General features: G+C 41.9%; 1 protein-coding gene across 2 annotated transcripts in view; it reads left to right on the top strand.

The window, feature by feature from the left end:
* SOS2 (SOS Ras/Rho guanine nucleotide exchange factor 2) overlaps positions 1–21,661 on the top strand; it is a 53,370-nt gene extending 31,709 nt beyond the window's left edge. For both annotated transcript variants that reach the window (XM_040558263.1, XM_040558264.1), the window contains exons 11-24: positions 171–826; positions 4,038–4,119; positions 4,776–4,898; positions 8,405–8,508; positions 9,737–9,956; positions 10,894–11,013; positions 11,761–11,923; positions 12,662–12,779; positions 13,310–13,482; positions 15,470–15,586; positions 17,076–17,337; positions 18,266–18,307; positions 19,456–19,565; positions 19,896–21,661. In XM_040558263.1, the coding sequence (XP_040414197.1) occupies positions 171–826; positions 4,038–4,119; positions 4,776–4,898; positions 8,405–8,508; positions 9,737–9,956; positions 10,894–11,013; positions 11,761–11,923; positions 12,662–12,779; positions 13,310–13,482; positions 15,470–15,586; positions 17,076–17,337; positions 18,266–18,307; positions 19,456–19,565; positions 19,896–20,405 (2,800 nt within the window). In that variant the 3' untranslated portion in view covers positions 20,406–21,661. The remainder of the gene's footprint in view (positions 1–170; positions 827–4,037; positions 4,120–4,775; positions 4,899–8,404; positions 8,509–9,736; positions 9,957–10,893; positions 11,014–11,760; positions 11,924–12,661; positions 12,780–13,309; positions 13,483–15,469; positions 15,587–17,075; positions 17,338–18,265; positions 18,308–19,455; positions 19,566–19,895) is intronic.
* The last annotated feature ends 3,383 nt before the right edge of the window (positions 21,662–25,044 follow it).

Below are 25,044 nucleotides of genomic sequence, written 5' to 3'. Positions count from 1 at the left end.
TCTCACTTGCCAAAACAGTGCACGTAGTTTATTTGGAACAATAAACTTGATTAGGGCGTTTAGGGGAAAGAAAGAATGATAAACAATTAATTTAGTTGATTTTACTTTGGTCTCTTGGGATGGCAAACATGGAATGTGCCCATCGTGACTTTTTCTTTTATTCGTTCAAGGGAGCCAGTCTGTCGCTTCTATAACCGACAAATAAGAAGCAAACACTTGGCCATCAAGAAAATGAATGAAATCCAGAAAAATATTGATGGCTGGGAAGGCAAAGATATTGGGCAGTGCTGTAATGAATTCATAATGGAAGGCACCTTGACAAAAATAGGAGCCAAACATGAACGCCACATCTTTCTCTTTGATGGTTTAATGATCAGCTGTAAAACTAATCACGGCCAGTCACGGCTGCCCGGTTACAGCAATGCGGAGTATAGACTGAAGGAAAAAATTATCATGAGAAAAATACAGATTATTGATAAGGATGACACATCTGAATATAAACATGCTTTTGAACTGCTGTCTAAAGATGAAAACAGTATACTCTTTGCTGCCAAGTCTGCTGAAGAGAAGAGTAATTGGATGGCTGCTCTGATTTCCCTCCAGTATCGGAGTACTCTGGATAGGATGCTTGATTCAGTGTTACTGCAAGAAGAAAACGAACAGCCCCTGAGGTTGCCCAGCCCAAGCGTGTATCGTTTTGTAGTGGAAGACTCTGAGGATAACATTGTTTTTGAGGACAACTTGCAAAGCAGGAATGGAATTCCTATCATCAAAGGAGGAACGGTTGTGAAATTAATCGAAAGGTTAACATACCATATGTATGCAGGTACCCTGAACATTTGCTCTATATGTGTTTTTTAAGGCGGTGCTTGTATGGGTGATTAATTTAGTCCTTTTTTTTTCTTTTTTTTCTTTTTTTTTTTCTTCTCTTTCTTTTTTTCCCCTGCATATAGTTAAATGTAAAGTGAGGTTTGCAGAAATAACCGGTATCTTATTAAATCAGATAGCTTTGCTGGCAAAGCTATAAGAAGACTTCAGGCACGCAAGCCCCCCCCTCCCGCAGTGTGTCAGTGGTCTAATAGGAGCTACCGATGCTTTCTGTTAAACCTTTGCTTCATTCTTCTTCCAAGACCGTCGTGGCTAAAGCAGCAGTGTTGCATGCTGTGTGGAGGAGGAGAAATGCTGGTGGTTATTTCTGTTAAGCCTTAGCCTGCCACTTCCTGAAGTCCCTGAGTAGAAAAGGATGCGAATCCCAATCAATTCTTCAGACTTTCCTGTGAAACGCTATTTTAAAGCCACAGAAATAAAACTTGTAATTATGTGAAGTACTAACACTGCTGAAAATGATTGAGAGATCTTTAAAAACGTGCATGCTATTGTAACAGCTAGAGCTAGATTGTCTTGAGCTGTATATCTTAAAGAAAGAAAGAAAAGGAAGATACAGAATTTCTCACTGGTCACACACTGAAATTCAGCGTCGAAGCTCCTTGTTACCATGCAAGTAACCCATAGCTCGTGATATCTGTGCCTCCCACCTCAGCCAGTTCAAAGACATGGTGGGTTTCTGTGGCACGTTAAGGCATCTCTCTCTCTCAGAGCGAACTGGTGCATCTGACTATTAGTTTGATAGTGTAACTTGCGAGGGTTTTATAGCACAAGTACTTGCCGCTTTGGCTTTGGGAATCTTCAGTGAAAGCATTGTCCTCTTGGGTTTCTGTGTGCTTTTTCCCAAACAGCGTTTGGAGCCAAGACTAACAAACCCTGTCCGTCTGCCTCCGCAAGGGCATTTCAATAACTAACAGCACGCGGAGGGACTCCTAGCAGGTCCTGATGGTGCTTTATCTTTGTATTTATGTAACAATACGTTTTTGTATGTTTGCATTAGTTTCAGATTGTTTGAAGCAGGTTTGTTCCAGCACAGGTTGTTTGTAGAACTTCTGTCGTGTGAAAGAACTTGCCAGTTGATACCAGGATACCATGGGAGGCAGCAGATGCAGAGTTGTTAATCTCTTGAGTTTAGCTTGTAAGCCGCTATTAGAAGCACATTGCTTGTATTTTCCATTGTGTTGAGAGTGTTTATTTACAAAAATAGTCTAAAAAAATAACATAAAGGCACCTACACAGGTCCGAAAGCAGAGTAGCAGTCCCCATTCTAAGAGAATTGCAGATCTTGTCTGCAGAGCAGAGAGAACGTGCCCGCCTGTTCAGTGGTAAGAGGAAGATTTTTCTTTTAAAAGTACCATAAATAATACTGACGAGTGACTGTAGATGTGACGTAGAGGCAGAACAGGCCAGTCCAGGACTAGGGCGCAAACTCAGCAGCACAGAACGAGAGCACCATTACTTCTAGCTTGCAAGCACATTCCTAAATAGGCTCCCTTAAAAACGTTGAGCCTTTGCAGGGAATTTAAGCCTGCTTAAAAGAAGTGTCTCTCCTAATCTTCTGGGTGCTTCTTAGAAGAAATTAATTGACTGCATGTTGATGACTGCTAGTGTAAGTTGCCTGCACTTAACGCTGACAGATTCAAGATGATTTATAGGACAGTGAGTAAAAAGAAACACCCAACAACCCCAAATCCATGCTTTTAGTGAACATCTGTACGAGCATTTCTCTAGGCCTGGTTTTCCTGTATTTCACCGTTCATTTGCTCCCAAGCAGCTCAGGCAGCCGCTGCGGCCACAGGCTAGCAGCTTGCTGCCGCTGGTAGCCACGTGGGGGGTCTGCAGCAGGCATGGAAGGATTAGGGCCAGATGATGATGACCCTTTGAGGCTCACACTGAAGTGATTTGTCTGTCAGCCTGCTTATTCACAACCTAGGATACTCCCCAAGAGGGGAATTGAAAGAAACTAAAGGAAAATGGTGGAACTGTGCATAATTAAGCATTTAATTTGTGTTTTGTTGTGGATTGTTGGTTTCTTTTCAGGCAGGCACGTCCGTAGTCTTTTATTCCCTAGTGTCTGCGTGCTGTGCCACCTTCCTCAGTGGCCAGGGCTGAGTCAAGATTGTCTGTTTGGGGGTTGTAATTTTTTGCCCAGGCTTCAAATGAGGCATGGAACTGTAGAGCAAGAGGAGAAATGTTTGTGGTTGTAGCATGTGAGTGCTGTATTGGAGGACTGGGTTCTCTCCTTGACTCTGTTTTGTGGTGCTGGTCAATTTGACGGAGTTTTTTAGCAGATGGCCACTGCACTTAACATTCCTGCTTGTGCAGCTTGCTGCAGAGGGGTTTGACTGATGGGAGTGCTCTTGCAGCATGGAAAACTATGCTTGGAGTGTGATATAAAGTGCACTTAATACCTTTGATAAACAAGGTCGTAATAGATGTATGCTTCTAAGCTAGCAGCGGGCCGATGAAAACACACGTTGGCCTCAGCTGAAATGCCAGGGAAGGTGGATTGACACCGGGCTGAGAATTGTCGTGGCTTGCAGACGGCTGCGCCCGGTGGTAACACACCTCCTGCAGCAGCGAGAAGGCAGGAGGCAGGTGTGGTGGCTTCTGGAGATGCCCCGTCTGGAGGTGCTGCAGGTATTTGCTTTGTAAGGCCTCTGCTGCCCGTACTGCTTTGCCTGCTCTGCCGAGGGCAGTTGTGTGCTGCAGCGGCGTGGCCGGGGGAGGCGTGCAGGCTCTGCTGGGGAGGTTTTTTAAGAACAGGTAAGACAAATGTTTTGTCGGGGTGGTATAGGTATTTTTGATGTCAAGACAGTGGACAGCCTAGTTCTACTCGGTTTTCCTTGTCTTTATGAAAGCACTGAATAGCTGCCTGGGCAGTGAGTGTAAGCCATTCCACATGCCAAGACTGAGACAGTTTTTGAGAGAATGTGCAGCTGAATACTTTTACAGGGGAATTGTATCAAAGGGCTAAATGAAAATTTCACAAGCAGTATCAGTTCGGGTATTTTCTAAACCACGGTGCTTGACTTACAATTTCAGTGTATTTTCTGCACTTTAAACTTTTCCTGTGTGGGCATGTATTTTTTTTCCTGATATTTTCAGATTAGATTTTAAACCTCCATTATTTTCTTACTCTGTCTTTACAGATCCAAATTTTGTACGTACTTTCCTTACCACATATCGCTCCTTTTGCAAGCCCCAGGAACTGCTGAGCTTACTGATTGAAAGGTAAGCTGTGGTTATCCTTTCTGAAGACGCTGAAAAAGGCTTTGCGTTCATTTACCTGTTCCTTTTCTGCTCGTGTTCTCAGTGCCACGTGGAATACATTTAGCAAACAGGAAAAACAGCGAAGTGCATAAAACAGTAATTTCTTAAAAGGGCAACAGCGATGCCAGTTTTTAATGCAAGCTTCCTTTTTTCCAGTTTGTTAAATTAGCACCTGAATTCCTTATCAGGTAGAGAAGTCAGTGTGCCTCAGCAGTGGTTTGGACTGCTTACGTTTGAGTGTACTGAAGTGTTCTAAGCAGTTTGTTTGAAAGGCACAGACTCTTACTGTAAACAACATGTTAATACAGTGTGATAAAGCTGCTCTTAAGCTTTCTTCTAATCTTCACTTAATCAAGCTAGCAGGTAGTTAAAAACCTTATATCCTAGTCTAGACATCTTGTGATGACCAGAAAGCTAGGGAATTATCAGAGTGAGAGCTGGGTGTGTTAGCAGCACGTAGCTAGGGGAAGAGGGAATTCCAGGCAGACTGGATACCAGATGAGTGCTTGAGTTGCACTGCACTGAATTTCTTTAAATAAAATTGCTCTTCATGTCCTACATAAAGGGTTTGTCTTGTATCTTAATTGCCATCAGTTTTCTGGTGCTTGTGTTCATAGGTTTGAAATCCCAGAGCCTGAGCCTACCGAAGCAGACAGGCTGGCAATCGAGAAAGGAGAGCAGCCCATCAGCGCAGACCTTAAGCGATTTCGCAAGGAATACGTCCAGCCAGTGCAACTCAGGTTTATTTGCTTTTAAATTTCTTCTCTTAAATCCAGATTTTAGTTCAGCGATTATATTGCATTCCTGGAGACGGTAATCTCTTTAGGAGACTGCTGTGCTGTCAAGTAGGGACTTATCATTGTCTGCAGCCAGACTAATATCCCAAGCCATGTTCTGATTAGTCATACTGACTTCTGTTGTTGTTGCTGCAACTGTACTTTGGTTCTCTGCTGCTCACAGCTGTGATCTCCACCACCCACAAGGACGCTGTATGGCTGCTATGTAAAGCGGGTGTGGGTGAGAGATGTACAACTCAAAGTGTTTCTGACGGCATGTTGAATGGGTTCCTTGTTAACAGGCCCTGTGAAGATAGTTTCTCTGTTTCCATTTTTTCAGTCCTGCTGGTATTTTACTCCCTTTCCCAGCCTATTGATGTATTTGCACACAGGGAGACTCTTGTCTGTACTGCACTTTGCAACGGGCTACAGTGAATCTTCAAGGTCTTGCTGACCAGGCTAATTTGGGGAACAATTAAGCATTTCTAGCATGAATGAGGCTAGTTGTTTCCCTGATAGGGAATCAAGTCAGGAGGAGACAGAGATCACAGCCAGTGTTTGTTAGAACAACTTTTATTCATTAAACTGTTGCTATTAGTAGTATCGAGCTGTTACTATTACTGGCAAATAACCATAGGCACAGTACCCTCACCACGCAGTCATTCATAGTTACCTGTTCAGAGCAGCAGCAATTTACTGTTACTTAGAGAATCATACTGACATGCCAGGACCTTCAGTACAGGTTTTTGGAAGGTCACTGAGGGAGTACTTCTTTCATCAGATAGTTGTGTACAAATATATACATGCATTTAAAAAAAAAAAAAACAAAGGTCCAAACTAAACACCCTAGTATGTATGTACGTAATCCTGTAGCTCTTGTCGATACGTAGGAGCCACCGCTTTCTTGGATGTGGTCCAAGTTATACAACCCCAGCGTAACCTTGATACTTCACTGTGCTCCCGTCCTTGCACAGCTTTCTCAGGTTCTTAGCGTTCTGAGTTTATCAGTTCCCGCGGGTTCGGCAGGGCTGCTAGTCTCCAGGGCTATCAGCTCTTGGGAGATCTTCACGCGCTACTTCTCAGCATAATTTTTTCCTGGTTTCAGATCGCTGTTTTCTGGTTAGTGTTTCTGCAGACATCCACATGAAGGCCTATAGAGCCCCTCCAAAGAAACTTGCACAGAATGGGCTTTTGTGACATAACTGGCTCACGAGTTTAAATATAGCCGTATTGCTTTTGTTGCTATTTTTATAACCTCCTCTGCTAGCTAGGCTTGAAGTTGCTTGGGGACCTCCTCACAGTGCCCCTCCGCATGGTACGAATGCATCTTCCTGCAGCGCTGCTGATGCCATAGCCGAGCAGGATAGGGGCTTGCCGATGAACTGGACCCTGTAGAAAAGTTCAAAGCAGCAAGTAACCACAATTCTTGCTGTTAATTTCCAAAATCAATGCAGCACTAGTGCTTTCATGTGTTACGTTTGAGCTGTTTGAAACCTGTGCCTAATTCCAAAGTTTCCAGGGTGTTTGGCTGTGATTTCTGGTTTCTTTCTTTGAGAGATTAGGATACCTCTTGTCATGACAGGTACACTTTACTGTCTAATTCATGCTATGGTTGGTGCGCTGAGTGCCTTATTAGTGCCTCCTTGATGAGAGATGTGGCTTAAAGCTGCTATTTAACACACACATACACTTCCGGGGCTTATAGTTAATCTGTGAATTGAGGAGATGCCACAAGTTTCTGGTAGCTTGAAACTCTTAGCTGTCGTACAGTTCAAAAGAAGTGTCTGAATTTGATCTTTTATGCTGATACGCCCAGGACTTCGTAAATTCCAGTTTTGTAATAGTATTGACCTCTACTTCAGAGAGATCTGAGATTTGGGAATAAGGTGGAGAACATGGAGATGCCCAGTCCTTCCCCCTCTTCAGCGCTTATTGCACATGCTGTAGACATGCTGTGCAGTGCACAGCCATAACAGTCATGTCTTTGGCTTGACTAAATGCATGTGAGGTTATGAGAAAGAGGAGGTGCCCAGCTGGAAGTGCAGTCAGCAGAACCAGGTAGTCTTTCTCGCTTTTTCAGTATTCCTACCACGATATCTCAAAGGCAAAGACTGATTAGATAAGATCCTGTATTACTGTTATTGGGAACTCGTTTCAAAACATCACTCCTTTGATGGTTAGAAGCTGTCATTAATTTCCAGCCCGAAGGGTCTGAGTAGCCATTTTTTCATGGGATAAACTTTATTCTTTAACTTAAATAGTTTTCCTCTTCCCAGTGTTTCTCCTCCATGTGTTCATGTTGAGCGTCCTTCATTTGACTCAGCTAGACCAGCCGACTTCTCCAGTACTTTGACTCACACCAGACTGGCAAATTAAAATCAGTTATCTGCCCTGTCCCCCTCAGACATTCTTGCCCCCAGTCTACAGGGCTGAACCACTGCAAACAGTAGCCTGGTGCTGAAAAGAGGACCACAATTAGCGCTGCTTTACCTGAATATCCTGAGCTGCAGAAAGAGTTCAGCAGCGCTCTGCGTATTGCTGAGCCGCTTCTGCAGAGGCAGTGGGGCAGAATTAACCAGATCTCACTGCAACCATCTCCTCTCTGAGCCCGAGACTGTGGGCTCTCCATTAACCCCGCCATCCTTATCCCAGCTTTTGGGCTGGCACAGGGAAAATCTGTTGTACTGGTTGATGTAGGAGATACCAGCTCACCATTCAGGTAAGGTGATAAGGTGCGCCCCAATAAATCAGAGGTTTGAGTTATGAGTTCGACTTGTTTACACGAAGAAGAGGCAAAACAGTTTTTTATTCTGATACATCTGAAGAGAGTAGAAGGCTGAAGAGCTGTTGTGGTTTAGTTCTTAAAGGCTTGTTTATTAGTGGTCTGTTTAAGAAAGTAGAGAAAAATCGAGAGAAAGTTGGGTGTTATCCTTAAAGCACTGGATCTTGTAGTGCTGTTAGTGTAAATAGAAAGATGAAAAATTAGGGAAGTACACTTGCAAAAACTTCTAAGATAAAATTTTATGTATACGAAAGAAACAGTTACAAATTTGTTTCTAATCAAATGGTCAATCCTAATTAGTTTTTGTTAGTTTGGTTAAAAATTATATCAACAACCTATATTCGTGATACCTGTTTTCTCTGCTGTTGATGACTGTTTTTCCTCTTCTGAAAACACCTCAACACTAGCATTCTTTATTTGTTTGTTTGTTTTTAAAGCTTATATACATGCTAAGACTGGAAAATTAGGTTTAAAATACTTGGGGACTTCTGTGGCCATCGATGCATGCTTAGTCTTTGCTCTGCCCCTATGTCCGTATGCATATTGATAGTTTTCAGTTACATGAATCTGTAACTCAGCTTTTATATAACTGTTTTGTTTAGTGTTTATATAGGATGAGCTTGGAAGTCCTAAAAAAAAAAAAAACCACACCCAAAATATAATTATTTTTTTCTCTCTCCTTCCTCAGAATATTAAATGTTTTTCGCCACTGGGTAGAGCATCATTTTTACGATTTTGAAAGAGATCTGGAGTTACTAGAGAGATTGGAGACGTTTATTTCGAGTGTAAGAGGTATGGTAATTGGTAGTCCTCTGTTCTTCCCCATTTTGATACAACCTGCTGTTCTAATGCTCATGGGTTTTAGGCATGAAAATATCTTTACACATGAGTAATTTTAATGCCTTTAATGGAGCTGTTATTTGACTCTCCTTTACATGAGCAATCTTTGGCCTGAATCATACATAAGTAACTACCATAAAAATGATTTCACGCATTGTGGTATTGTTTCACTTCAGTGTATTTACTTCTGGGCAGTAGTGTTCATCCCTGCCTGACTCTGTAGCAGACTTGTGAGAATTCAGAATTCTCTCACCTTCCTCCTTTGCTGTGTATTTGTAGAGAATTCCTTCCCCGTTGGTTAATGAGATGAGTTTTTCCATATTCTTTTCCCATTAATTTAAAGTTGTAGCTGAAGATCATTATCCTTTTAAGAAAGGACACTTGTTCCATTTGGTATCACTTCCTCTGGAGCAATCCTTTACAAACTAGCAGATTTTTTGGGGCAGCCTAGATGGAGGGCCAGCAGTGTTGGCATGGCAGTTTGCATCATTATCCTGGCAATGCTAGACTTTACTTTTCAGATTGTCAGACCATATGTGGGGCGGTACCATGCTGAGACAAACTTTGAGACCAGTAGTTTATCTTTTGCAGAGGTTTCTATTGCTGACCAGAGAGAAATAATTCAATTTTGGGGGTTAGTCTCATAAAAGTTACTTGTCTTGAACTGCTGAAGGTACTTCTTGTCTTGTCCACTATGTTGTGTACTGTAAATGTTGGACTGATGTTGTAAACGTATTTTTTTTAATCCTTTAATTATGCTGTGCACTAGTACAGCATATTGCAAAGTTTTCACTTTAAGCTTGTTTACTTTTTTCAGTTATTTTTATTTTAGTAGGTGAAGCTAGCAGCCAAAAAGAAAATGGTTGCAGTTTAGGGGAAGCAGTAAAATACAGTGCATACATGGTCACTTTTCTCCCACTAAAACTGTCAGTAGATGCATTTAAATGCAACTGAGCACCCAAAAATTTGTTGGTGTGTCTGTATTTGCAAACTGACACAAGTGCAAGAACCCATAAGACAACAAAAAATAAATAAAATAATGAACTGCAAACCTAATTAATTTGCCTGCAGAAATGCAGTATTTTGAGTGCATGTGCGTGTTTTGTTGTTGGTTTCATTAAACTGTCAAAAGTAAGCTAAGATGACATTAAAAATGTTTGTTATGGTTTACGTTTTGTAGGAAAATCCATGAAGAAGTGGGTGGAATCAATTGCTAAAATCATCAAAAGAAAGAAAGCTCAAGCAAATGGAATTAGTCACAACATCACCTTTGAGAGCCCGCCTCCTCCCATTGAGTGGCACATCTGGCGTGTTGGGCACAGTGAGACCCTGGACCTCATGACGCTGCACCCCATAGAAATTGCTCGGCAGCTGACGCTTCTGGAGTCTGACCTGTACAGGTAGAGGTCTATTAGTTCTATCTGAGCAAGAAAATTCATAGAATCAGTCAAAAGTATGTCCCCTTGATTTACAGAGTTTGTGGAAGTAGGTTTTCTGTTTGGTACCGAAATATACAAGAGAAAAGATGTTTTTTCATCTCTATTTCAGATTTCTGATAACGTAACTGAGTAAGTACAGTAAATTAGGAAACTAAAGTATTATGGGTAGGTAATATCAATTTATAGTCTCCTGGTTAAAAGCAAACTTTGTTACATTAATAAAAATGTTTATTGCATCATAAAAAACACATGATTGTCTCTTCCCCTTTGCTTAATAGACGCATAGCAAAGGCCTAGGTGTTATACACAATATAACTTACAGGACTGGTACATCGGGGTCCTCTAATCTAGTTCTGAAGAGTTTATTAGTCTGGTATCATAAATGCTCTGCTGTTTCCGTGCTCTGTTGTTACTGATGATAAATAAAGCTAGCCTTGATGTGAGAGCTGAGTTTTGCCAGGTAGAAGTTCTTTAAGGTCTTACGAAACTCAAAGGTGAAGCATCCTTTAATGCTTCAGTGATAGCAGGTTTTCTATGGAAATAGGCCACTTTTCCAGCAGGTTGCTCCAAGTACTTTAGCTTCCTATTTAAAAAAATCTTTTAATTGCCTTTAAGATTCTTCCTTCTGCCTTCAGGAGATTAAACTTACTCCTTTGTAATTTTCTTATGTAGAAATGCTTATTCAAAAATGCCAGTTTCAGTTAAGATAAAAATGGATTTTCTTCCATCTGCAAGTACTCATTGAAAAGTTATTTTAAGTAACTGTTTTTCTTATATTGGATTGTATTTGTGAAATACCAAGTCATGATTAAGGGAAGAAATAATCTTTTAATGCAAACACCGAACACAATTATTATTTGTATTGAACAATCCTGTTCATCTTGCTTTATCGTAACAGGGCAGTACAGCCTTCGGAACTCGTCGGTAGTGTGTGGACTAAAGAAGATAAGGAAATTAACTCCCCAAATCTATTGAAAATGATTCGTCATACTACAAATCTTACTCTTTGGTTTGAAAAGTAAGTACAGTGATGGTGATTTTAGTGTAGTGGCATGAACTCCTTCTGAAATTGAGAAACATTTTTGTCTTATTTGAATTGTGTTGCCTTGAATCTTCAGACAGGAGTAGAGTATTGCAGTAGTTTCAGGTTTTGATTCTAAGGTCCGTGCCATGCCAATCACGTTTCCTCCATTTAAAAAAAAAAAAAAAAAACACTGGATTTTTTCCAGTACTGACCACATGGTCAACATGTGTCCTACTTATATTTCTACAGTACATCAAAGGGCACTGAAGGCAATGCAGGACACTTTTCTGCGTCTCTTCTGAAAATACTATTGTGTCTGTCCCCTTAACTTATTTTCTCTCCCTTCTCGTGACACATCACTAAGGACTTCTGAAGACATGGCCATGCTGCAGTCAAAAGGCTGTAGCAGTTTGTATGTGTATACCTAACTTCATGAGCTTAAAATACCATCGTAGATACTGCAGCATGAGAGAGTCACCCTACTTACCCCGGATCGTGCTTGGGTCTTGCTTTATTTTAGAGTATGTGCCAAAATCATCTTGGCTTTCCAACCTGAACATATATAAGATGTGATTACATAAATTTATACTTGAGATTTTTGACAGCGCACCAAAATGTGCCTGCTAGACATACTATACAGTTTTCACTTGGACATTTTGCTAGCTACTAAATTAATTTGCTAGCTTGCTAAGATTTCAGATTTTGTTTATCAGTACTTCTCAAGTTACGTCTTTTGATTAGGTGCATAGTGGAAACCGAGAACTTCGAAGAGCGAGTGGCTGTGCTGAGCAGGATTATAGAAATCCTGCAAGTTTTTCAAGATCTGAATAATTTCAATGGTGTTTTGGAGATAGTCAGTGCAATGAACTCCGTGTCAGTGTACAGATTAGATCACACATTTGAGGTAAGCTTTGGGCATTGCTCTCGAGAAAAAAAAATCAGAATCCAGAAACAAATCAGACAAAGTTCATAAGTGAAATCCATATTGCATTTGCTTTCTTAGAAGAAAACAAGTTAATTATGAGACTGAGTTATTTTAAAAGTTACAAGAAAACATGAGATGGACTGGTTGTCTCGAAGGATTTGTAACAGGAAGTGGAGCTTTTCAGCAGATGTTTTCTCACTTGTATTTAGCTGAAAAAGGGGAAACACCATGGACATTTGATTGTTAACTTGTCTGAAATGAACCCGTTGCTTCAGTCCAGTGTTTTATGTGTATGAAAGGGGAGGGTCCCAGGGCTGAGAACCCTGGCCTGGAACACTTGAACAGCAGCATTTCCTACCTACACAAGGGCCATGGGGATAGAGGGGCACAGAGAGGGGATAGCTAAAACTCAGATTTCAGTTGTTCACGAGCATTTCTCTTGGATGAGAGTCTCAGCCAATTCACGTTGTTAGAGGCAAAAACAAATGGTTGCTGACTGCTTTAGATGGACACTAGGAAGAGAGGCTAGGAAGAGTTACTGAACTGATGGTGCTGTAGTCAAGAGCCAAACCATTTACAAAAGAAGTTCTTTCAAATATTAATTTGAGTTTCTAAGTTTTGTTAAGAAACCTAGGTGATTACCTTGTGTTTCCTAACCATGCTGTTCAGATCTGCATAGCTTTTATTTTCTTTTTTTTTTTCTCTTTGACAACTTAGGCACTACAGGAAAGAAAAAAAAGAGTTTTGGATGAAGCAGTAGAACTAAGTCAAGATCACTTTAAAAAGTACCTAGCTAAGCTCAAGTCAATCAATCCACCCTGTGTGCCTTTCTTTGGTAAGTAACAGCAGAATGGGCTAATATTGTGTGTTGTCTTTCTTAAATTGGGTTTGATGCAGATGTGTTAATCTTGCTTATAGTTCAGGGTAGTGTTTTGGTCTAAAAAATATTTATTATTTGTTACTTTGACTTCCTAGGTTTGCAATGATTTTAGACTTAGTGTCTTCTATATAGAAGTTTTTTTTCTAATTTAGTAATACAGATTACTGGTATTGGTATGAATATTACCCCACTTCATTTTACTCTGCTTCTGCATCACTGATCTGATTGTGGCAATGACCTGAAGATGTTTTTCTAAATTCAGGATCTCATGTTAAGGAGGTGAAACATCTTATTTCAATAATACATTGTTCCTATGTAAAATGCAAACTTAATTCATTCTTACCAGCTAGTAAACTGTTGGAGTGTTAAAGGGAATGGTATACCTATACTTGGACTTTTTTTTTTTTATCATTCTTTCATTATAAAGAATGAAATCAGAAAATTGGAAAGAAAATGAACTTTAAAATCCATTTCTTTTCTATCAGGAATATACCTAACAAATATTTTGAAGACAGAAGAAGGGAATCCTGACTTCCTTAAAAGACAAGGGAAAGAATTAATTAATTTCAGCAAAAGGAGAAAAGTGGCTGAAATTACAGGAGAGATTCAGCAGTATCAAAATCAGCCTTACTGCTTACGGATAGAGCCAGAAATTCGGGTAATCAAAAACTAAATATCTCTTTCGGGGGTAAGAGAAGGAAAAGAACATACACAACCAAAAATGGTCAATCGTTCTGCAAGTACTAGACCCAATCTTGGGTGATCAGTGACCATCGGAAGAGGGAGGAAATGGTGGCTGGTCTGAGGCAGCAGACAACAAAAATGTTGCAGCAAAGGACCAGCCAGAGCCAGGTATCTGCTTTCTTGGGTTCCACGTTCTGGGTCTTGTTCATCCCCTTACTGGTCTGCAGCCTGGTATTGGTGAGATTTCCCAGCAGCAGAACAGTGCATGAGACACACTGACTAAGCAGCAGAACTTTGGAAGGAAAGTCACTTCTTTCTGGCCTAAAGTGCTGTGTGTGTGCATACGGCACTTAGTCCTTAGACATTCTGCAGTCATAGAACCGCAGAATGGCTCGGGTCAGAAGGGACCTTAAAGATCACCCAGTTCCAACACCTCCACCATGGGCAGGGACACCTCCCACTATACCAGGTTGCCCAGGGTCTCATCCAGCCTGGTCGTGGACACCTCCATGGGGCATCCACAGCTTCTCTGGGCAGCCCGTGCCAGTGCCTCACCGCCCTCCACAGCAGAGGTGCTCCAGCCCTCTGATCATCTTCGTGGCCCTCCTCTAGACCCGCTCTAACAGCCCCACATCCTGCTTGTGCTGGGGGCCCAGAACTGGATGCAGGGCTCCAAGTGGGGCCTCACAAGGGCAGAGCAGAGGGGCACAATCCCCTCCCTCCCCTGCTGCCCACCCCTCTGGTGATGCAGCCCAGGACGCAGCTCCCTTCTGGGCTGCAAGCAGGCAGTGACCCTACTGACCCAGCCTCCTGACGCCGCTACATTACATAAACGGGGCGTGTGGTGGTGTCAGCCAGCTTGATCTTTAGAAATGAGAAATGCTCAAGAGGTTACTTAGATAAGAAAAACACCTAGTGCATCCCAGAGCATTTAAAGTAAATTAAAAGAAAACGATGGAACCTGAGCCAGGTAAAGGCAAGTGTTTGTGTAGAGAGGTAATAATGATTGGAAAGAATAGTTTGAAGTACCCAGCCATTCTTCCTGAGAGCACAGCTCATTGTAACGTTTGCAGAAAACAGCTTTGTGCTTAGCTCTCTCAGCTTGTGAACAGCAGCAGTCAGGAAGCAACAAAGAACTTGGTTACATAAAGAATTAAATGGGCAATAATACTGTTGTTTAAAATGTTATTTGCATTGTGTGTTTAATTGCTGTGGACATTTCTGGGAAGGGTTTTGAAGATTTACAGTATTCTCAAGCCAAGAAGTGAAATAAACTCAAGGGATGGCAGGGTTTGTGCTTTAAAAATAAAAAGAGCAGATAGGAAATGTTGTAATTCACCACCCAGAGACTCCTGCTGCATCAGGGAGCTTCGCTCTGTGCGATGCCCTCGGTGCCAGTCCCGCCTTACCATGCCTTACCTCCTGTCCTTGTGCCATATCACCAGATTCTGTCCCTGCCTCTGACCTTCCTGCTTTTGTCCTCTGTCCCTTCCTGTCCTTTGTAGTTAACTGATGACATCCAGAATTCCCCTAAAAATGGCACTGGCATAATAACATTTGCTTTCACTACCACATGATCTGTATTCGGCTCCTTCCCAGATCTGCGCTGTTACCTGAAGGGAAGCGTCCAGGGCACGGCTGTATGGCCTGTAACACTGCCGGGCTGTAAATGATCGAGTAGTTAAAAAAAAATACTGGCAAAGTTTACAGAAAACTTCATTTTACATGTCTGTGTATTTTAAATAAGGTCATTCGTGCCAGGAAACTTACCAGGATCTTGATTATTTCTTGCATAGTATTGTTCTGTTTTTTATCAGGGAGCGCTTTACCATCTCTTCCTGGTAAAGAGTTACAGAAAATGAAGAGCTAGTTTTTTCATTCAAATTCTTGCTCTATGCATGGTTTTTTTTTTGGTTGTTGGTTGTCTGTTTTTTAATGTTATTGATGCTTGTTTCGTCTAGAAGTTCTTTGAAAATCTCAATCCTATGGGGAAGATACCAGAAAAAGAGTTTACAGATTACCTGTTCAACAAGTCATTAGAAATTGAACCTCGAAACTGCAAGCAACCACCTAGATTTGTAAGTCTTGTCCTGTAAATTAAATAGATGAAGTCCACTAGCTGCCAGGAGAAAGAATACTTTGCTAACTCAATAAGCCATATATATTTTCTCTGGAATTCAGTCTCATGAGATTAATTTCCAGCAAAATGTGACTTAAAAATATTTTTATTTCAGGGGTTTGTTGTTACTGAAACTTGCTGCCTTTAGCTTATTTTGGAATGAATTCTTCTTTTCCCCAAAACGTAAAATATTACAGTTTACATTTGCATTTCTTACCTTATAGTCATTTGATAGAATATGCAATAAAATTTCATAGTATCAAAGGTTATTATAAAATATTAATTGAAATTGGTTTTATACATGTTATGTTTTCCTTAATTAAAACTTAATTTCTATTGTTTATTTGTCAAAATATTTTATATTACTTCAAAAATTGAAGTGTAGCACAGAATTGACAAGGTATAACTTTCTTGCAGAGCAAAATACGATTTAAAGGAGTAGCTATTTTGTTAAAAAAAAAAAAAAAAAGCTGTCGGGGCCTAGAATTCTTTTTTTTAGCAGAGAAATACAGCTCACGAGAACACTCGATTTCTACATGTTGTAATTGTGCATTTGAGTAGCTGGAGACTTCTCTGATTTTTGAGAGCCATCAGTCATTTTAGCAATCTCCTTTTAGAGGAATGACTAAGATGATATTGCAAATACGGCAAGAAACTGGCAGAAATTACTGTTGGAAAAATGCTGTTTACAGTAATTTCTCTTTTTTTTTTCTTCTTTTTCTAAACATAAAAACCTGTGCTGCTCTCTCAGTTATCTGGGCATGAATTCTTTACAGTTCGTGTCTTCGAAACTAGACGTTCTTATGGGAATTTCAGGAAGGTCCAGTTCTGGGTGCTGTAATGTGGTGGAGTCACGCATACCACCACGGGATGGGAACATAGCCCGTCTTCAAAGCATCGGCTTTGATCTGTGCTGTGTTACACCTGAGTCTGATGAGGCCTGTTTCAGTCACACCAGTAATGCGTGTGTAAGAATTTCGGACTGATTCATCCAGCGTGCATACACAGCGTGCGCCTGAGCATGTCCGTAGTCCTGGACACAGGCGGGGGCCTGGGGACTTTCTGTGGTGTAAGCTGAAAGCACGTCTTACGTTGCTGTTATGCGAAGCTCTTCTGCAAGCCTATGGAGGCACTTGAAATGACTCTCTCCCAAGATTGTGACTTGCTCTTCCCTGTATTTTGTCATGACTGACGTGCATCTGAAATTTGACTATTCGTTCTTCATAGCTGTGGAAATATTTAATAAGCTGGAAAAAAAAGATTTTTAAGCTGCATCCATAACATTTCAGTAAACTCCTGTTGTATAGGTAACAACCTCAAGTCAATTGCAAAAAGGCTGTAACGCCATTTAGTATGTATTTGATAAGTACCTTTTAAAATTGCTCGTAAAGACTTGGTGATTTTGCTATCTGCATTGTTAGCAGTACTAACCAGCTTTATTTCTTCAGCCTAGAAAAACAACATACCCCCTAAAATCTCCTGGGATAAGGCCCAATACCGGCAGACACGGCTCCACCTCTGGCACCTTGAGAAGTCATCCACTGCCACTTGAAAAGGAACCGAGTAAGATAAGTTTCAGTAGAATTACTGAGGCAGAGCATGAATCAACAGTATCGGCACCAACTTCTCCAAACACGCCGTCTACTCCACCAGTCTCTGCTTCTTCAGAGTTCAGCGTATTTTCAGACATTGATCTCAACAGTTCTTATGGTAAATGTGCAATACGTTTTAATAATTGTTGCTACTGTCCCTCGGGATTCCAAACTGTGTTGGTCTGTGTGCCAGCCTTTAAAAAAATCATTGCAAAATTTAGTTGTGAACTATGAAGTTCTTGCATCAGTGCTATATGCACTGCAGTTTGGAAATGCCTGCCGTAAGTAGTTAAATAACAAGTGATATTTCCAGTCTTTTGGCCTACTAAAGCTGAGGCAATCTGTTCTGGGAGATGTCCCCGTGAGGCTTTACTGTGCAGGGACTGCGCCTGCTTTACCACGTATGGCACCTCTGTAGAGAGACGGTGCTGAGAACCTGGAGCCCACGCCAGTGTGTTTCAGGAGCGTTCCTCTGGACTGAACACACTGTAGTGATTCTGGTTTCGTTTCCTTTGAAGAGAGTCCAGTCTGTATATTTTGAGATGTGAACCAAAGTGCCAGAAAGTGGGGGTGGTCAGGGCGCTCACTGCAAAACGCAGCCTTGATTAAAAAATTATCCTCTTGGCATAGATGCACTAATATGCTCCCAAGCTTTGCTTGTAGCTGTGAGCAGCTCCTTGGTCTTAAAAGCAGCCTGTGAGAGGTCTTGTCTCTTCTCAAAGGGAGCTGCAGACTGGGCAGGCAGGTTAAGCCTCATGGGGGGTAAGCGACAAGATCTATATGGCAAATGCTGAGGGCATATGGGCTGTAGGGGAAATGCAAGACAACGTGGTAGTGTCCAACAGAGTATAATAATGAAGTTTCATTCCCTGCATAACTTAAAATCTTTCGTTCAAGAATATTTTTCATAGGAAAGCTTAATTTGTGTTAGCAGTAGATAAACTTAGAAAATGTGGTCGTCTTTGAGGTCATTCATGAGCGTACTTTATGTGCTGTAGTGGAGATGTTCTGTCTGGAAAATCTTTAATCTGTTTTTCATTTAACAGGTAACAATAGCATCTTCGCTGCCGTCAGTTTGCCACAGTCGAGTGAGTACTGTAACTCTATTAAATGTTTCATTTAACTTTGCTTTTCCTGGTTTCAGGAGAGCTGAATAGTAATTAAATGGGATTTATCTGGGATAAAATATGGACTGTGTTCATTAAATAGAGTTCTGAGGGGAGTTTTTACAGGCTTTAGATCAACCGTCCAGTAAAGTAGGCTATAAAGTCTAAGAACTGTCTGATCTTTTTTTTTTCCCAGGCCTCTAGTACGATTTTGTTTCTCTTTTGAATGTCCTTGATGATTGTTTTGTTTGACTAATGATACAAATGAAGCAACCTGATAATTTAGCATTACCACTCAGTGAAAATAATTGTTCTATTGCTGGGGAATTGAGAGGTACTTTTTGTACCACAGCTGTGAGGGAAATCCTGTATTCATCTGTCTTTTGAGCTTCTCTTTTTACTCCCCTATTACACAGACATATATAATTCTTCATAATATGAAAATTTCAAACCGGAGAGCACAGTTGCCTAATGCATTGGTACAGAGTGCTGTGCGCTTCGAAGGGAAAAGGCAAAGGTGTGACAAAAGTCACATACAGGTTGGGGGTTGTGTTGTTTCTTAACTTGGAGGATTTTTTCCTCAGTAAAACGGAAGAATTTGAAATGTAATAAAACGCTGTGAGAGTTATCGCCATCTCTTCCGTTCAGTGTATAATTCTTCTGCTTTAGAAATGCTGCAAAGCTATTAACAAAGCCTCGAAACTTCCAAATTTGAGCATGTACCCATACGGCCAAGAGAACAAACTTTCCACTCGAAAGTGTAACTTAGCCGTGGGGCCAAACTGCAGGCGCTGTGGTAAACAGGCAAATTCTGCAATACAGATGGGATTGCAGTGAAAGTTGAAGTACCCACTAGGAGTTCACTTCATTTTATTTATTTTTGGGTCCTTTAGATTGACTGTTAACAGCTGACGTATATCTTTGATTTTGGAAATGGGACACCGCTTTGTAAAGAGTATATCTGATGAAGGAAATGAATGAGAGTTTCATACAACTGAAATTTAGTGGTCCATGTTGCTGTTGAACACAAAGATCTGCTTGTTTGAATTTCATCTAGTTTGGTGTAATATTCTTGAGTGTGTTCCTCAGGTATTACACAAGCAGTAAAATACTGGCTCTTCTCTCTCCAGAGACTTTCTTCAGCTCGTGGGGTAGCTTTCCTAAACTGAGTGATGAACCTCAAAACCCTCCCCCGCTTCCTCCTCGAAAAAAGATGGATCAGGATGCTTCTAATGCTAAGGTATATTTTTCCTGTATCGAATAGCTTTGATAATAAATCACTGAACATCTAGCCAGGTTGGATTTTGTTAGTCTTTTGAAGATTTGGCACATTTCAAATGCAGTGCTCCAGTTACTCTTTTTGAAGTTTCAGGTTCCCAGTGTCCAAATCCTGCTTAGCTGCTTTGGGAACATACCGGTCGTAATCAGATCAAAGATAGGGCTATGCCAGTATCACATTTTTGACAGCACCAGTAACAAACTTGAAGAAAATTCAGCAGCTCTCAGGAGATACGCTCTTCACCTAAATATCTACGTTTCTTACAGTGTCTTTTTCTCTGTAATTTTGTAGGGAAGTTTAAAATCGGATGACGATCCTCCCGCAATCCCACCCCGGCAGCCGCCACCTCCAAAGATACAGCCTCGTGTTCCTGCTTACGCTAGCTCCTTCGACCAGCCGCTGCACAGCCCTCCTCCGCCGCCCCCTCGGGACCCTCTTCCTGATACTCCACCGCCAGTGCCGCACCGGCCTCCCGAACACTTTATCAACTGCCCTCTAAACCTCCAGCCGCCGCCGGTGGGACGCTTGCACAGAGATCCCGACTGGTTCAGGGAGGCTGGCACGGGCCCCAGCTCTCCTGGCACTCCTCCCAGCACTCCCTCTCCACGGGTACTGCGCCGCTGCTGCGTGACCAGCGCCAGTCACAACAACCTGGTCCACCCGCCCGCGCCCCCCGTCCCGCCCAGGCAGAATTCGAGCCCTCAGTTACCAAAACTGCCACCAAAGACTTACAAAAGGGAGCTCTCCCACCCTCCTTTGCACAGACTGTCTTTGCTAGAAAATGCAGAAACTCCTCAATGACCTTAGCCATAGTAGTCATTGACACTGGAATAGTATTTGTAAAGTTCCTTTTTTATTTATTCAAAGAAGGCAGTGTATTTTAGTACTTTCACAAATTATGCTCTTAAAGTGCTGCTGATCAAACAAAAAAAAATAGCTTAAATTGGAAAAATAAGACGACACACACTCTAGCCTGCGTCTGTTCGACAGCATTACCCTCAGGTGATCAGCAGCATTGCCTTGTTTCACGTCCTTAGTGCCGACAGTTATGCCAGTATACAAAATATATCTTTTTGCACTGTAAACTACACTAATTGAGTTTAAACTGACATCATTTAATTGCACTGAGCCAAAAAAGGTGCGTCTGTGGATTTTTTTTTCAAATTTGAGCACTAGTGGCCTTTTTTAAAAGGAACAATGGGATGATTACACAACGCCAGGATGTACAGCGTTACTGATTTTAAACCTCTGGCCCCTTGCCTTCTAACTTTGTGTGGGCTTGGAGGTTTGTGAGTGACAGCTACTGTTCCCAAATATTTTAATGCCATGTCTTAATTGCCATTGATTTGCTGCTGAAGACAAAAAAAAAAAAAAAAAAAAATTGAAATCTAAAAGAAGATACCAAAATACTCGGTTGGTCTTGATTATTTTGAGGAAGTGTGAACAAGGACTACCTGTCTCAGATACTGGAAAGGATCCCTAGTACTTACTTAGCATGCATCTTGTTCAGATGTGCCTTTTTGTTTTGGTAGGTGAAGATGTCTTAAGCTAAAGAGTTGTCTACTGTTCTGGAGAACAAAGCTATATGCCATGTATGTACAATTGTTTATATTGTATATTTACAGATAATGCTAATAACCTGTATAAATTTAAGTGACGTGAGGCCTATAATACAGTCTGCTACTCTTGCAATCTTATACGGTCAGAAGTGTTTCCTCTGGCTTAGGAACGGTCTTGCCTTCCAAACCTAATACCTTCCTTTAGATCTCACTTAACTTAATCACGAGTCCATTTTGGAAATTGGTAGCATTTAAACCAGCAAACACTTTAAAGCTTTATTAAACTTTTTAAACTGATAAGTGAATGGAACTTTTATTTGCCAGTTGAACTACTTGTTTGAACTGGTGTGAGAGTGAGTCTGTTTTACTGGTAGTACTGTAGCAGCATTTATAAAGTGGTCAGAAGCCACATTTTATTTACTGGTCTGTGGCCTTTTACTGTGCTTTGTATCAGAGTTCTTAACAAGATTAATAAATCACCCCAGTCTTAATTTTCAAGAGCTTGAGCAGTGCGTGTTCCTTGTAAGGACAAGGTTTGGAACTGGATTTAGTAAGTCTTCTGCAATACAAAATGCCCCAATTTTCCATGTTGCTATTCTCAGCTTTCATTGTCATTTAGTCTGCATTTGGGCCCATACTGTGCTGCAAGCAAAGTTTCAAGGGTGTTGAGTGTGACACATGACAGCTCCCTGGGCGTGTGACCCTTCCCTCCACCTGCTAACCCACCAGATAGGTGCCTCAGCCCCTCTAGCTGGAGAAGTGATTTCCATTTCTTCCAGTTCCTGTCTGGAGGCTGAGCACTGTGGTGGGATTTAAAGCAGCTCTGGCTTCCAAGTCACGCTGTGGCTTTTCATCAGCCTGCTTATATTGCTACCACCATGTCAGGCATTTCCTCAGGAAGAGGAGAGAATACGCCTGGGAAGCAGTGCTAATTCTCTTCTCCTGGGAAGATGTATCTTGCTGTCTGTCTCTTGGACGTTCTTCTGCTGCCTGTCCCCTTCATGCTCCTTTCCTGAGAAACGAGAGGGGTAGAACCTCTCTCTGAGGTGTTACCCTGAGGACCATTCATGCAAAGGGCACGCCATAAAGGAGAGCTGCAGCATTTTGCAAAAAATAAAAGTCATGGAATCCAAATTCAAGATGCGTGGACTGGGAGCACGTGCAGGAAATTGATGGTTCCTTGATTACAGTTGCTTTTCCTCTTGCAGTAAGGATACAGCTCAAACCTCTTTTCTGTAGCACAAGTTTGGGAAGAACTCTTCCCTACTGTTTGGTGGTAAAATTTCGCTCCCTGAAGTACTCCCCTAATGTACAGGGAAAAGGCAGGCTGTCAGGTTTCACAGTTCCAATGATCTGCAGAGTAAGCTGAGCATGTGATTTTTTTTGTTAACTCTTTGAAGTCCTCACCAGCATCTATTGCCAAGAGACGAGTAATAATTTTTCAGTCTTCAACATTTTCTGTTTGTTGTTGGGGGTCTGGGGACTCTTCTGAACTTTAGAATATATAAATGTCAGCTTTTTGTACCTTCCTATACAAGTGCTTAGATCAGAAGCATGTTCCACATCCCATATTAAAATGCAGCACAGCTTTATTTTGGGCCTGATTCAGCAAAGTCCTCAACAGATCATTTTAAGCTGAGCATCTGGTGATTAGTAGTGGCTTCCATGTATGTCAAAGTACTTCCCTCCATCAAGACCCCAAATAGAATAGGACATTGTGAAGATGATCCTCAAAGATCATCTAGTCCAACTGCCTGACCACTTCAGGGCTAACCAAAAGTTAGAACATGTCATTGAGGGCATTATCCAAATGCCTCTTGAATACTGACAGCCCTGGGGCACCAGCTGCCTTGCTAGGAAGCCTGTGCCAGTGCCTGACCACTCTTAGGATAATTTTTTTTTTCCTGACATCAAGTCTGAACCTCTCCTGGTGCAGCTTGGTGCCTGCCTCTGTTCTTCCCCTCCTCAGGGAGCTGTAAAGAGCAAGGAGGTCTCCTCATGGCCTCCTCTTCTCCCTTCAGGACAACCCAAGTGTGCTCACCTCTCCTCACAGGACATGCCTTCCAGAACCTTTGTGAGGCTCCAGCTTGTGATGGAATTCAAGCAGTGTGTGAACTTACGGAAGAAGCGGTGTATGTTTAGTAGAGCTCCCCTTGGAATGACACGGGCACACTGCTCGCAACAGCCTTTTTTAGGTGACAACTTCCATTTTATGTTGACAGCCTACAAAACACACAGGAGCCTGTGAAAGACTTCATTTTTTAATTCTTAAACCTAACTGTGAAAGAGTGTCTCGGGGTGGAAGTTCTAAATTCAGACAGGAGCCTATGAGTCTGCGTTGTGGTTTTGACAGTGGCAGGTCCCACCAAGCAAGTGCCCAACCAACACCACTGCCTTCCTCAGCTACTCACTCCTCCTGGTGCCTCTTCAACCGTATTTGGTTGTGCTCTGAAGTGGATGTGGAAAAATGTCCCATTGGTTTTCACAGGTTGGGCTTGGTGTGTCACTGCCCCTCTCATGAAGACAGGCTGAGGGAGCTGGGGGTGTTCAGCCTGGAGAGGAGAAGGCTCCGGGGAGACCTCCCAGCGGGCTGCCAGTGCCTAAAGGGGCAGAAGGAAAGCTGGGGAGGGACTCTGTGTCAGGGGGTGTGGTGATAGGACAAGGGGGAATGACTTTAAACTGAAAGAGGGTAGGTTTAGATCAGACATTAGGAACAAATTCTTTACTCTCAGGGCGGTGAGACCCTGGCGCAGGCTGCCCTGAGGAGCTGTGGGTGCCCCATCCCTGGCAGTGCCCAAGGCCAGGCTGGATGGGGCTGGGGGCAGCCTGGGCTGGGGGCAGGGGGCCCTGCACTTGATAGGGGTGGGAATTAGATGGGCTGTAAGGTCTCTTCCAGCCCAGACCATCCTGTGATTCTGTGAAGTGAATCAACACTGGTGGAGGGCCAGTAAAGCTCTAGCCAGAGGAGAGGAGAGCAGGAACCTCTTAAATTAGATCTCCCGATAGAGGCAATAATGTGGAAACATGTTGCCCAAGGTATTTGGGCAGTGCTAGAAGAACACGGTGCCTGTGCTAGAAATCAGCAGCAAAATGATGTTCCCAGTTGCATTTCCCATGTGTGAAATATTACCCGTACCTTTACAGAGCCAGTTCTGAAGTTAACTTGAAGTATATAAATCACAGCATGATTCAGAAAAGAGGCCTTGCATATGGATAACTTACCGCACAATTAAACTGTCTTCCAAGCATAACAGGAGCTGGAAAATGCAAAAACAAAGAACCGTTCCAAAGCAGGGCAGCAGCAGCAATGCCAGCAGCTTAAAAGTACAGTGGGTACAGAAATGCACATTCCCAAAGTAACTGTTCTGCTGTGGAAGTGGTCAGAGGCAGTCAGGTTCCCAGCAGTGTGGTTCGCTGGAATGCCAAGATAGCAGTAAATTAACATTTCAGCTACTTCGTAATTAGAGGGGTGGATAAAAAGAGCAAAAAATGCTAGAGGAAAAATGTGAAATTGCTGGGTTTGAAGTTGGCTTGTGTGGGAAAAGGCAGTTCCCTCAGAAAAGTGCAGATAAACAGATGGAATGTGAAATCGCTTAATAGCAAACGAAACATCTTTCTAGTTTCTTTCAGTGATCCTATTTTGAGTTACTGAGTTTTAGCAGTTCCTCCTGCTCTGGAGCCAGAATAATTTCTTCAGGCACTATGACTTGGCTACAGCAGATCAAGAACAAAGACAGGAAGAAAAAGAAACCATCTTTAAACATCTTTTATTCATTCTTTTTTTCCCAGATTTCAAATTTTTCCAATTTTCAGAACTACACCAGAGGTCTGAATGTAACATTCAGGATTCCTACTAAATGCAGTAACTCCTCCTTAGGGAA

Source organism: Cygnus olor, chromosome 5, assembly GCF_009769625.2.
Source record: "Cygnus olor isolate bCygOlo1 chromosome 5, bCygOlo1.pri.v2, whole genome shotgun sequence".
Classification (NCBI taxonomy): Eukaryota; Metazoa; Chordata; class Aves; order Anseriformes; family Anatidae; genus Cygnus; species Cygnus olor.
The sequence above is the reverse complement of the archived record's forward strand: the minus strand, read 5'-3'. Positions and strand labels throughout refer to the sequence as shown.